The sequence below is a fragment of the Delphinus delphis genome, chromosome 21, assembly GCF_949987515.2.
Source record: "Delphinus delphis chromosome 21, mDelDel1.2, whole genome shotgun sequence".
Lineage (NCBI taxonomy): Eukaryota > Metazoa > Chordata > Mammalia > Artiodactyla > Delphinidae > Delphinus > Delphinus delphis.
Window position 1 is genome coordinate 8252647 of NC_082703.1, and position 13929 is coordinate 8266575.

Consider the following 13929-nt stretch of genomic DNA (forward strand, 5'->3'; position numbering starts at 1 on the left):
TGTTTTATGTTCTGGGGATACAGCAATAAAAAATGAACAAAATTCCCCGCATGGAGCATAAGTTCTAATAGACGGAAAATAAGCCAAATGAATACAGTATGTTTGTGCTAAGAGCTGAGTTAATATAAAGCAGAGAAAGGGGCTTGAAAGTACACACATAGGATAGGGAAGTGACATTTTCATCAGAGTGCCCTGAGCAGGCCTCACTGAGCAGGTGATACCTAAGCAAGCCCTGAAGGAAGGGATGAATCGATATAATAACTGGGGAAGAGTGTTCTAGCAGAGGGGCCAGCATGTGCAAAGGCCCTGGGGCAGTTGCATGGCTGGTGCAGCTGAGGAAGAGTGAGGAGGCCAGTGTGGCTATAGCAGGGTCAGAAGCGAAGGAGCAGAAGATGAGGTCAGAGGCAAAAGCAGGCTAGGTTATGCTGGACCACATAAGTTGCCAAAATAAAATAGACTCTTACTCTGAGTGCTCTGGGGATCTTTTGGAAGACCGAACAGTTATCACTTAAACAGGTGCAAGACCTTTGGTGGGGCTTGGGTCTGAGCATCAGTTTTCTTGCCTCTAAAGTGCAAAGGCTGTGCCAGGGCAATATCTAAGTTCTCCTCCAGTTGTAAAAATTAATTTCTAGACATCTAGAGAATGTTCGGTTCCCACAGGACAGCTAATAAAAACCATGACCTTCCTTCCGTCTTCACTCCTCTCTGATGCTGGCAAAGTTGACAGAGTGACCCAGCCCAGGCCTGGAAGGAAGCCTGGTTATGAGAGATGGTGGTGACTACAGCAAACTGCTGGTACCCAAGTCAGACTCCCAGGAGCACATGGGGCATCCTCAACGAGATTGACATTCACCTGGGCACTAACGCCCTGCTGCCTGTCCCCCTGCTCAGGAATCCAGGGCACACTCTCCATACAGAAGAACCCAAACGAACTTTTTGGCCAACCCAATACAAATCTAAAAATAAGCATTTTCCTTTCTCATCATTTCACATCAGGCATGGAATGTTCACTTTAATTTTCAAGTCCGTTTACTTCATTTCAGGGAAGCATTTGAGTTTTGAATAGTGTCCACCCTGCAGGCTTCCTGTCTAGATTGGCAAGTGTGTATGTTTTCTCATTCCCTTTGATACTTTCCACTCCTTTGTCCTTCCAAATGCACAATCCCATAGCAATGTTTGCTAAAAGGCGAGGCAAAGGATCCTTTTGTGTTGTTTTTTGTTTTTTAAATATCTCTACTTCTCAGTGACTAAACGACGGCTCTTCGGCCAGTTTCCTAGCTTCCCAGAGAGAAGCCACAGCTGGCCTATGGACTGCTTGACTCAGACCTACATTTATAAACACAGGATTCTACCAAGCATTCTTTATACTTCTGAGTACCCCCGCACAATACTGCCTTAATAACCATATTACTAATCCATGAGAACCTCTTTTAATAGTGACTGAAAGGACACCATCTCTACTACCACAATGTGTTATGACTAATAATTATATTCTAACCCTATGATAGAAGTTTCTAGAAAACAAGGAGCAAAAACCACAGTGACTCTGGATTCCTGCTGCCTCACTGTGAACAACGGATAACTGATCAGAGACCTGTGGCTTCAACACTTCTCGTATCCCTCATGCCAGCGCAGCACCTAAAACACAACAAACACTCCTGGAACGTTTGTCCCGTAAGCAAATAAAGGATGAGTAAGTGCAGACACCCATGAAACGTGGCACTAGGGCCTGACCTCCTTCTCTCTGCACTTTTTCACATGAATTTGCCTATTAGATTGATCCAGAAGCCAAGGTCAGATGGAGGACACAGAAGATGCTGCCTGTCCCACTGAGGTCCCGAAAAGCAAAGGCACGGAACACATCCTACCCGGGCTGCCTAGCAAGAGCCTGTGCCGACAAGAAATTAGAGGAGACACAATTGCCTCTTCCAACTTATTTCCGACAGTCTCTTCACCATCTTTAGCAGCTGGGGCCAGGCAGCAACAAGGCCATACCCAGGCTGGCTTTCATCACCTGTAGCACACAGGACTCGGGCCCTCCCTCTCGGGAACAGGCCTGGTCTTACCTCGGCAGCAGGAACTCCCTCAGGCGGGCGGCAGTGCAGCACGATCATGCCTTCGATGGGAACCTCCCTTCCCTGCGGGTCTTGCTCGAAGTTTTTCCGTAAATCTGCAAAGAACGTGAAAGATGTGACACTTTGCTCTGGGGCCAGTAGGATCCACATTTGCTCCAGAGATTATAAAATAGTGAGCTGAACGTCACAACCTAGATACACACACAAGTCACTGGTTTCAGGGGTTCCTAAATATTCACAAGCATCTTTGTTAAGAAAGAAATCTTAACAAAACTGTCCCTAATGTTCTATACTGAGGCGAAGGATAAAAGATTTACTGGGGGAGCAGGAAAAGGAAAAACCTCATTATTTCATGAGTCTTTGCCAGCATTACCTACTTAGTATCTGATACATCACTTGGCCTAATAACTTGCCATCCACAGCTATTATGCAGTTGAGATGCACGTGATTTTTTTTTTTTTATTAACTAAAGAATGCATTATTAACCTGTAACCTCTGCCATTCCCTTAACCCTCTAGGGAGCTCTAGAAGATGGTAATAGAGTGAGATTACCTATTAGTCTTTTATTTGTAACCAGGGAGAAGAGGCAACGTTCAACCACAACAAAATCTATAACCTATCCAACCAAACATATAAGTAAAAAACACAACACCCTCCAGTCCAACGGCAATGCTGGGTATCCATGCAGTGCGTTTCATGGAAGGCTCCAGGCTCTTTGCAAACAAGCTGCACCATTAACCTTTTACACACGGAAGGGTGACACTTGGAGAGGTTAATTGGCTTGCCAGTGGTCACGGAGAGTATTAGTGCCAGTGATGGGGAAAAATTCACCAAGTGTCTGGACATCAGTACCTGACTGCTCACCAGCAAAGCTTTCTCCGGGAAAAGGATACAGGGCCAGTTCGAAAGAGAGAAAGAGCATCATTGGCACAGCTTTCCACTTAAGCATATGCTTCATTAGCAAGAGTGGGAGTTGGCCTTTGCTTCTTTTTGAGGTGCCATAACAACACTTCTATAATTTTACAGCACGAGCTTAATTCCCACTGGCACTTGAAGGCCTGGGCTGGTGGAGCGAAGACAGTTTTACAAGTCTTTCGAAGATTTCCCCCTCCCTCCCGGACAACGTATTTTTCTTCAATCGAGGATCTCAAATTACAGGCTGCGGATTTATTGATTTAATTTTCTTTAGTGCTTACAATAACGTGAAATATGTCCTCTGGAAAGAGCACAGCTTCAGACTCAGTTACATCTTTATAAATTGTATAAATACATTAAACTTGCTTTTAGCAAGTCAAAAACACGCCATGATTAAAAAGAACAGCGATCCATGTATTCACTTCCTTCAGAATTTTACTATTAATGTTTTCCCTCCCAGAGGCAACTGACGTCTTCTGTCAGTACTGCTGTCTATTCGGAGATCTTCGGGAGTATCCTGGAAGCAAAGGATCTTACAAGGACTCACACTGTAGGCAGGCGGCAGGATCTATTTTCCCATTTCTCTGCTGTCCCCCAAATTGGAAAGCCAAGCTTCCTTCTACTGGAGATCTGTAAACTGCCACAGCCTTTACGATTCAGAATTTCTGACTCTCAAGTGTGAGGAAGTTCACAAGACTGATGACAAAATTACAAGTGATGAAAATGTGAATAACCCCCAGAATGAAAAATCTCACATTTCCTGCAAAACGTGAACACAAATTCTCCTTTGCTCTCCCCCAAGGGATCCTTGAGTCAGAAATCCCCTTTCTGTATGACCAATATAGTCTTCAGGACTATAGTAACCCCCCTTTATCCATGGAGGATACATTCCAAGAACCCCAGTGGAAGCCTGAAACCACAGATAGTACCAAATCCTATATATACTGTTTATTCCTATGATAAAGTTCAATTTATAAATTAGGCACAGTAAGAGATCAACAATACTAATAATAAAATAGAACAATTAAAACAATATACTGTAGGGGCTTCCCTGGTGGCGCAGTGGTTGAGAGTCTGCCTGCCGATGCAGGGGACACGGGTTCGTGCCCCGGTCCGGGAAGATCCCACATGCCGCGGAGCGGCTGGGCCCGTGAGCCATGGCCGCTGAGCCTGTGCGTCCAGAGCCTGTGCTCCGCAACGGCAGAGGCCACAACAGTGAGAGGCCTGCGTACCGCAACAAAACAAAACAAAACAAAACAATATACTGTAATAAAAGTTATGTGAATGTAATCTCTCTCTCAAAATATCTTGTTGTACAAATTTAATGCTTTTCCACCTTAACGAAGTACTCATCATGTGTTCTGGCCATTATGGGGTATGACGGCAAAACGAGCATGAATTTCATTTTCCTTCTCACAATTTCACGGATACAAGATTTGTGCTTACTATAGATCTTAGCAACCTCAGCATAAAATTTTTTCTTTCTTTTTTAAGTCAAGAATTTTCACTTAAAGAAAGCACTTTTCAGCACCTGTTTGACATATACGAATTTCCAGCATTACCACCCTTGCACTTTGGGGCCATTATCAATTAAAAGAAGGGTTACTTAAACTCAAGTACTGTGATACCAGGACAGTTAATGTGATAACCGAGATGGTTACTTAGAGATGAATGGGCGGTTTACTGTGGACAAAGGGATGATTCTTGTCCTGGGCAGGATGCAGTTGGATGGCATGAGATTTCATCATGCTTCTCAGAATGGCATGTGACTTAAAACTTATGAATTATTTCTGGAATTTTCCATTTAATATTTTCAGAGTAAGGTTGACCATGGGTAACTGAAACCACGGATAAGGGGGATGACTCTATATTGAAATGAATCTATTGGAGAGTGTGAGCGACTCTTACATGACACATCAGTTTGTTAATGGAAAGAAAGGGTTGTGTTTTTGTGGTTAATTTTGTTTGGTTTGTTTGCCACGTTTTTCTTTTCTTTGATTGCTTTGTTTTCTAAAGGAAGTCTTATCCAGTGTTGCTACATGATGACTGCAGTTTTGATAACACCAAATAATCTGCATTCACCCAAATGAAGCACAGAAAATGACTAGCGTGAATTTCTATTTTGTCTTATACTATTTCTATTTTACCTTCTGTTTCCTTTCTTGGCTCACCAGAAATGGAAAAGGTATAGTTTTCGGGTACTTCCACACTCCCCTACAGTAACTACATTGGCTGATGAAAAACTAGCGTGAAGTCGTTTTTCCTCCCCATTCCCACCTACTCAATGAACTAGCTAAGCAAATATGTATATAAAGAAGGAAAACCCCGTACTGACACTGGGATGTAGGAAAGGGTATGGTCTATAAACAAGAAGCTTTGAGAAATTTCTAGTAGATGTCATACTGCCAGGATCAGATTGAAGAAAGGACCCACACAACTTCTTGATCTTCCCAACTGACATTTGCCATCACCATTTGAAGGGTTCCAACAAGAAGTATATGGACACTTCTAAATGTGGAGATACAAAGATTAAAGGCAGGAGAGTAGGGGGTCAGGCAACAACTGGGGTGTCATATATATGGATCCAACTCATCATAGCAGCCCCACACACTAGATATCACACCAAATGAGAAACCCAAGTGACACTGAGTCCTGGCCTGTGCCTAACACTAGTGGCAGGAACACTAGCATTTTTGATTCCCAAGGAGGACAAACACACCAGACAAATTCCAGAAAGCTACTGAAAATAGTAAAAATTACGGAAATAAATTCTTAGACATAGAAGGAAATGCTTTCCATTCTACCTACGATTCTCACGATAGGTTACCCAACCTGATTAGTTTCTCTCCCTCTTTTTTTTTTTTTGGCCACGCTGCACGACTTGCGGGATCTTAGTTCCCTGACCAGGGATTGAACCCGGGCCCCTGGCACTGGAAGTGCAGAGTCCTAACCACCAGACCACCAGGGAATTCCCAACCTAATTAGTTTCTGAATTGGCAAACTAGATACTTTTATCGCCTATGTTAGTTCCAAGGCTTGAAAGATTCAGATAGGAACCTGTGTAACTTCTAATAGTAGGAAAAACATCCCCAGCCATATAAAAAGAATTATGCTACAAATGAAGGAGACAAACCACAGAACTGAAATTAAATGGCTTCCTCTAAGACTGGAAACAAGAGGCATTTTTAGATAACTTCTAATTTAAGTTCTTTAAAATCAAAAGGAAATAGTAACTGAGAATCTAGAGTAGGGATTTATAAATAGGATAACATCTGAGATCAAGAAAACTGCCACTATGCAGGAAGGAAAAAACAACATAACTGCTGAATTAGAAATATATATATATGTATATATGTGTGTGTATATATATGTGTGTATATATATGTGTGTGTATATACGTGTATATATATATGTGTGTGTATATATGTGTGTGTATATATATGTGTGTATATATATGTGTGTGTATATATGTGTATATATGTGTGTGTATATATATGTGTGTATGTGTGTGTATATATATGTGTACATATGTGTATATACGTGTGTGTATACATGTGTATGTGTGTGTGTGTATATATGTGTGTGTATACGTGTGTATATATGTGTGTGTATATATGTGTGTATATATGTGTGTATATATATGTGTGTGTGTATATATATGTGTGTGTGTGTGTATATATATGTGTGTGTGTGTATGTATGTGTGTATATATATATATATGTATATATCATGGAGATAGTAGACAGCATACTGAAGACTGCTGAAAACTGAACTAGCGAAACAGAAGACAGATTTATCAGTCAGGATCCAGGCAGGAAAACAAAGCATACCAGATGTTTTAACAGAAAATATTAATGTAAAAATTGAAGGACTAAAAAGGCAAAAGGGGGAACTGCTAGGATCTGGTCCCACCCTAAGGATGGGGAATGGGGGAGCAAAGGGAAGAGGCTGGGGTTATAGAACTTTGAAGCTTAGAGGCGGCTCAGTTCTCCAAGGAGAGGGCACTGGGTTTTGGTGCTCGCACCTCAGGAACTTGGAAGAGGGACCCAAGGCATCAAGACCTAGACCTCTGAAGAAAGACTGTCCACCAGACTGGGGCTGGCATCTCTTGGGGGAAGGGGATGGAGCGGGAGAGCATAATAAAGCTGGATCTGGAAGTACTGAAAATAAGTGCGAAACAAGAAACTGCCACTTCTAACATAAAGCAACTCTGCTGGGAAGATGGTGACAAAGACAGAAAATGAACAGAAAGAAGCAGCCTTCCTCCCTATTTCACTGTCCAGTCTCCTGTGGCACCCCCTAATTGGTGGAACCTTACAGGGAGCCGGGATCTGGCAAGGAGGTCCCAGCCTTAGCTTCACAAATTACAAACCAGTGGTTTTTGAGATAGAAGGCAATGGCTTAGCATCCAGCAAAACCCAGTTTAAGAAACGTGCTCTAGGGACTTCCCTGGTGGCGCAATGGTTAAGAATCCGCCTGCCAATGCAGGGGACACGGGTTCGAGCCCTGGTCCGGGAAGGTCCCACATGTGGCTGAGCAACTAAGCCCATGCACCACAACTACTGAGCCTGCGCTCTAGAGCCCCTGAGCCACAACTAATGAGCCCACATGCCACAACTACTGAAGCCCGTGCGCCTAGAGCCTGTGCTCTGCAACAAGTGAAACCACTGCAACGAGAAGCCCGCGCACCACAACGAAGAGTAGCCCCTGCTCGCCGCAACTAGAGAAAGCCCACGCACGGCAACAAAGACCCAATGCAGCCAAAAATAAATAAGTAAGTAATAAAATAAATTTATAAAAAAAAAAAAGATATGTCCTCTAGTAGGGCTCTAATAATTGCTTACTCCATATCTGTTTTCCTCACTAGATCATCAGTGCAATGAATGTGGGCTTTATGTCTGAGATGTTCACCCTTATAGTCCCAGTGCCTACTAACCAGCTGATACAGGGAAGGTTCTTAATAAACACAAGTTGAATAAATGAGCTAAGAGGAAAATGATAAAATGGTAATGAATTTACCAGAAGAAAAAGGTGAAATAAATAACAAAAGATAATGTTGAGATAGAGAAATATGATTTAAATATCATTGAAAATTTAGAAGGAGACAACAAGCCCAAAGAAAATAAATGATAATTAATATAATAATGGTAACCATGTCTTCTCCAAGGTTGAAAACAAACCAACTTCAGTTTACAAAAGAGCTCATTGCACACAAGGCAAAATAATTTTGAAAAGAAAAAAAAGTTCCTGGATATATCATAGTTGAAAGTTTGAATTAACAAAATTTTTAAAAATTGTAAAAATAATTTTACAAGTATTTTACAGTAAATAAACAGAAGTAACTAAAAATTTCACATATTGAAAGAATTAATATTGTTAAAATGTCCATATTGTCCAAAGCCAATTCAATGCAATCCCTATCAGAATCCCAATGTCATTTTCACAGAAACAGAACAAAACTCCTAAACTCAGCATGGAACCACAAAAGACCCTGAAGAGCCAAAACAATCCTGAAAAAGAACAAAGCAGGAGGCACTGCATTTCCTGATTTCACACTATACCATAAAGCAGTAGTAATCAAAACAGTATGGTATAGGTATAAATACAGACAAATAGATCAATGAAACAGAATCGAGAACCCAGAAATAAAACCTCATATGTATGGTTCAGTATTTGACAAGGGATACAAGTATACCAAACGGGGAAAGGACGGTCTCTTCAATAGTGGTGCTGGACAAACTGGATATATGTACATGTGAAAGAGTGAAATGTGAAAGAGAAGAACTCTTCCCTTACACCACACAGAAAAGTTAACTTGAAATGAATCAAAGATTTAAATATAAAGCCTGAAACTGTGAAACTCCTAGAGGAAAACAAAGGAAAAAGAAGAAGCTTCTTGACAATAATTTTTTCGGATATAACACCAAAAGCACAAGCAACAAAAGAAAAAAATAAACAAGTAAGACTATAACAAATTAAAAAGTTTCTGTGCAGCAAAAGAAATGATCAACAAAGTGAATGCCAACCTAAGGAACGGGAGAAAATATTTTGAAACCATTTATATGATAAGGTGTTACTATACAAAATATATAAGGAACTCATTAAACTCAGCAGCAAAAAAAATTCAAATAATCCAATTTAAAAAATGGGCAAAGGACTTGAATAGACATCTTTCCAGAGAAGATATACAAATGGCCAATAGGTACATGAGGTGTTCAACATCACTAATCGTCAAAGAAATGCAAAAATCAAATCCACAGTGAGATATCACCTCACTCCTGTTAGAATGGCCAATATCAAAAGGATAAGAGTTAAGTTTTGATGAGGATGTAGAGAAAAGGGAACTCTTGTGCACTGTTGGTGGGAATGTAAATTGGGGCAGCCACTGTGGAAAGCAGTATGGAAGTTCCTAAAATTAAAAAAAAAGTAACAACGATATGATCCAGCAATCCCATTCCTGCATATATATCCAAAGGAAACAAAATCACTATCTAGAAGAGATATCTACACCCCCGTGTTCATAGCATTACTTACAATGATATGGAAATGACCTAAGTGTCCACAGATGGATGAACAGATGAATAAACTATGATACACACATGCACACACACACGCTAAGTGAAATAAATCAGAGAAAGACAAATACTGCATGATCTCACATAGATGAAGCATATAATGTATGATTCCACATACGCGAAATCTAAAAAGGCTCAACTCAAAGAAACAAGGAGTAGATTGTTGGTTGCCAGGGGTTGAGGGAAATGGAAGATGGTGGTTAAAGGATAAAACTTCAAGTCATAAGATGAATAAGTTCTGGGGACCTAACGTACAGCACAGTGGATATAGTTAACAGTACTGTATTGCATATGTGAAATTTATTGAGAGCAAATTTTAAATGTTCTCACTACTATACATATAAAACTGTGTGAGGTGATGGGTGTTGTTAATTAACATCAGTGTGGTCCTCATTCCTCAATATAAATACATATCAAATCATCACACTGTGGTCCTTAAAGTTACACAATGGTATTTGTCAAATATATCTTCTCCGTAAAGCTCGATGAAGAAATAAAATCTGAAATAAAGGACTGACAATGAAACAAAAAGCAGGCTACAACTGAAACTTTTCCCTGTATTAGCCAATACCAGAGTATAATTATGTAACCAAATCTATGTTTTTGTTTTTTAGTGAAAAAGTATGGGTACTAATTTTCCATTCCCAAATAAGTTATTATTCATGAGCAAACTAATAATAATATAGTCTCAGACATGATAATTTCAAGAGATTGTAGGCAGCCACATATCCTTTCTGAAAACATTACATTTTTACATAAACTAACTAATGAGAAGACAAAGTAATGAATTAAGTATTTGAGTTATGATTTAAGAAGAAAATCTGGCGGTGGACAATAAAAAGCACTTAAAATTTTCAAATCCACTAGAAGGCTGTTTCGTCTACACTGAAAATTTTCAAATCAACCAGAAGGCTGTTTCGTCTACACTGAAGATCTGTTGTTTAGCACAGCCTCCCTCATTAATTATCTCAGCTAGATCTTCTGGATAACCTGCTGCAGCTTCTCCCTCAGCACTCGCTGCTCACCTATGTTCTGAAAATGCGCTTCTTTGCTTATACCTCATGAATGAACCTCTGCTACTTCAAACTTTTCTTCTGCAGCTTCCTTGCCTCTCTCAGGCTTCACAGAATTGAACAGAGGTAGGGTCTTGCTCTGGATTAGGCTTAGACTTAAGGGAATGTTACGTCTGGTTTGATCTTCTATCCGCACCATTCGAACTTTCTCCACATCAGTCACAAGGCTGTTTTGCTTCTTATCATTTGTGTTTTCATTGAAGTGGTTTTAACTTCCTTCCAGAACTTTTCCTTTGCATCCACGACTTGGCTAACTGTTTAATGCAAAAGGTCTAGCTTTTGGCTTATCTCAGCTTTCAGCATGCCTTCCTCACTAAGCTTAATCATTTCTAGCTCTTGATTTAAAGTGAGTTATGTGCAACTCTTCCTTTCACTTGCACACTTAGAGGCCATGGTAGGGTTTTTAATTGGCCTAATTTCAATATCATTGTGTCTCAGGGAATAGGGAGACTCAAGCAGAGGAAGAGAGAGAGGGGAACAGCTGGTTGGTGGAGCAGTGAGAACACATACAAAATTTACGGATTAAGTTCAGCATTTTACATGGGCGTGCTTCATGGCACCCCAAGACAATTACAATAGTGACATCAAAGATCACTACACAGATTACCATAATGAATATAATGAAAAAGTTTGAAATACTGTGAGAATTTCCAAAATGTGACACAGAGACACAAAGCGAGAAAATGCTGCTGGAAAAATGACACTTGCTCAACACAGGGTTGCCAGAAACCTTCAATTTGTAAAAAAACGCAGTATATGCAATAAAGCGAACCACAATAAAATGAGGTATGCCCGTATTTGTTTGAATTCTTGGTCTGCCACTTATTAGCACCTTGACTTGATAAGAATCTTTATCTCTCTATACCTCATTTACTGTTTCAATCGGGCTTTTACTGGCTTAAAAAAAATTTTTTTTTTTTTTGCCTATAGAGGCTCTCGTTTCTTTCTTCTAAGTCTATGCAAAATGCTTGCCTAGCTACCTCTCTTTCCATAAGTTATCACATCACATAAGGACACTCTTTTATTAGCCTTGGTCTTCTATTCATATATATTGAGAGGGTGGAATATAAATAGATTTCCACCTTCCGATCTCACTTATGCTCACGTGGTCTATGGAAAGAAGAAAAATAATAATTTCACATTATTTTGTATAAGGGAACTGAACCAAACTGCATACATACACATCAAGATTGAAGATTTAAAAATTTTTAAATAGCAACTGGTATGGGATTACTATACATATGTCATAGGAAAAGCCCTAAAGAGAAATCACTCAACATTTCAAAGATTTGCTACTGTATGAATATGGGTATATTCAGTATCTTCTGCATCTGTTTCTGTATTTTCTAAAATTTTCTGTGATGAATGTGGATTACTTTTATAGCCAGAAAAAATAATGTCCCCCAAAAAAACCCTTTTCCTACAAGTTGTCAAGATTCTCTCAACTAGACGAAACTGAATCAGAAGCCAGGGAAGAAGTACATTTTGTTTTATTTTATTATATCAAGCTTCACTCCTACGATGTCTATTAAAGGAAGCAAGAAGAACTATATTTTTCAATCTTTAGTAAGTGCTAAGATAGTCTTCTTTGATTTTACGTATGGGAAATCTCTGCACATGAGAAAAAAATCTTTCATCTGTTTTGTTCCTTGCCTTTCCTCTAGTACCTGGAAAGGTATACAGTAGTCACTTAATAAATATTCATTGAAAGAATGAATAAATCAGTGAGTTTCCATTTCAGCTCATCTGAACGATTATAAGAAACTAATATACAACTAAGTCTCCAATAGTTAAACTGACTAGGAGAAGCAAAAACACCAATAGATAAATGTACTACAGCGATGTTAAAGTAACACTTATTCATTCTCATCTTCATTGCTAGTATGAATGATACTAACAGTCATCAACACTGACCAATTTGGAGAATTATCCTGTTTGCTTCTGCTCCCTCTTCACCCTGTCCCCCCTGTTCAGTTCCACAGCAGAATGCCAACGAGGCACATGACGACTAGAAACAAAGCAGATGGCAAGAGGAGGGGAAGGTGTTGAAGCCAGGTATTTGGCTAATCTGTAAATCATATAATCGGCAAAAGGACCAACCAGAAGCAGCACCTGCCAATAAGTAGTCCATCTGGGGCCGGGCCATGGGGAAGCAGCAGCCTCCCTTTCCTCACCCTATTCCCTCTTTGGCCTTTTTCTCATTTTCCTTTCATGCTACTATGTTAGAAAAGTCATTGTAGCACAAGAAAATCAATAGCAATTCAATTCCAAATAATAGTTCTTTGCAGCTCAGAAACACCAGGGAGTTATCGGCTCATTCAATGTTCTGGCAGTTAACGCAATGAAATAAAAATAATTTACTCATTCAAACCAAATCAGCCAGTGAAAAATCATAGTCATTTTTTTTTTCATAGTCATAGTCATTTGTTAAGATTGCAAGAGGACGGCACAACGTACCACTAGTGCTCAAATACACTGGTATTCAAATCAGGGTCAGATCCTTCCCAGCCACATATTACTAAAGGAACAACAGACCACATTTTTCATACATAAAAGGAATTTGTAACTCGGCCAAATACAGATCACTTGTTGTAATAAAAGCGCTGGTTCAAATGCAGAACAGCTGGATGCCCACAAAACGGAAGTCAAGGCTTGGTGCCCCCGTTTGGTTCTGCCTAAATCCTCCAGCCCCAGATGGTTAGAACCTGAGGACTCAGCTCCTAACTTTAGTTCCCAAAGGACACATAAAAAAGGCTTTCTGTCAGGTCAGTGCTCTCCTTGGTGATAACCTCCTCGTATTTGGTGCATTTACCAATGCTTCTCTTGCCAGCCTGGCTTAAAACCTCTGCCTCGCTTACGTCTATGAATTCTGCCCATTGCTTGACCCACTAATCCCTGTTGACGCCAGGCTGCTCGCAGCTCTCACTTCGTGGCTTTGCTGTGGATCCTCCAGTGCAGATGTTGCTGTCTCTTTGAAGGAATAAAGGACAATTCCACATGTAGATTTTTTTTCTTCTGGATTCGGAGAATCCCAGTTGTTTTTTTTTTTAATTTTATGCAGCAAATTCTTGTAAGTTATCTATTTTATACATATTAGTGTATGTATGTCAACCCCCATCCCCCAATTCATCCCACCACCACCCGCCTCCCACCGTATTCCCCTCTTGGTGTCCATACATTTATTCTCTACATCTGTGTCTCTATTTCCCCCTGGTAAACCAGTTCATCCGTTCCATTTTTATAAATTCCACATATATGCGCTAACATACAATACTTGTTTTTCTTTCTGAC

At 40.0% G+C, this 13929-nt stretch overlaps 1 protein-coding gene across 3 annotated transcripts in view; it reads right to left on the bottom strand.

Moving 5' to 3' along the window:
- The window catches only part of UNC5D (unc-5 netrin receptor D), a 603365-nt gene that overhangs the window by 222662 nt on the left and 366774 nt on the right, over positions 1-13929 (bottom strand). For all 3 annotated transcript variants that reach the window (XM_060001381.1, XM_060001380.1, XM_060001379.1), the window contains exon 4: positions 2067-2170. In XM_060001381.1, the coding sequence (XP_059857364.1) occupies positions 2067-2170 (104 nt within the window). The remainder of the gene's footprint in view (positions 1-2066; positions 2171-13929) is intronic.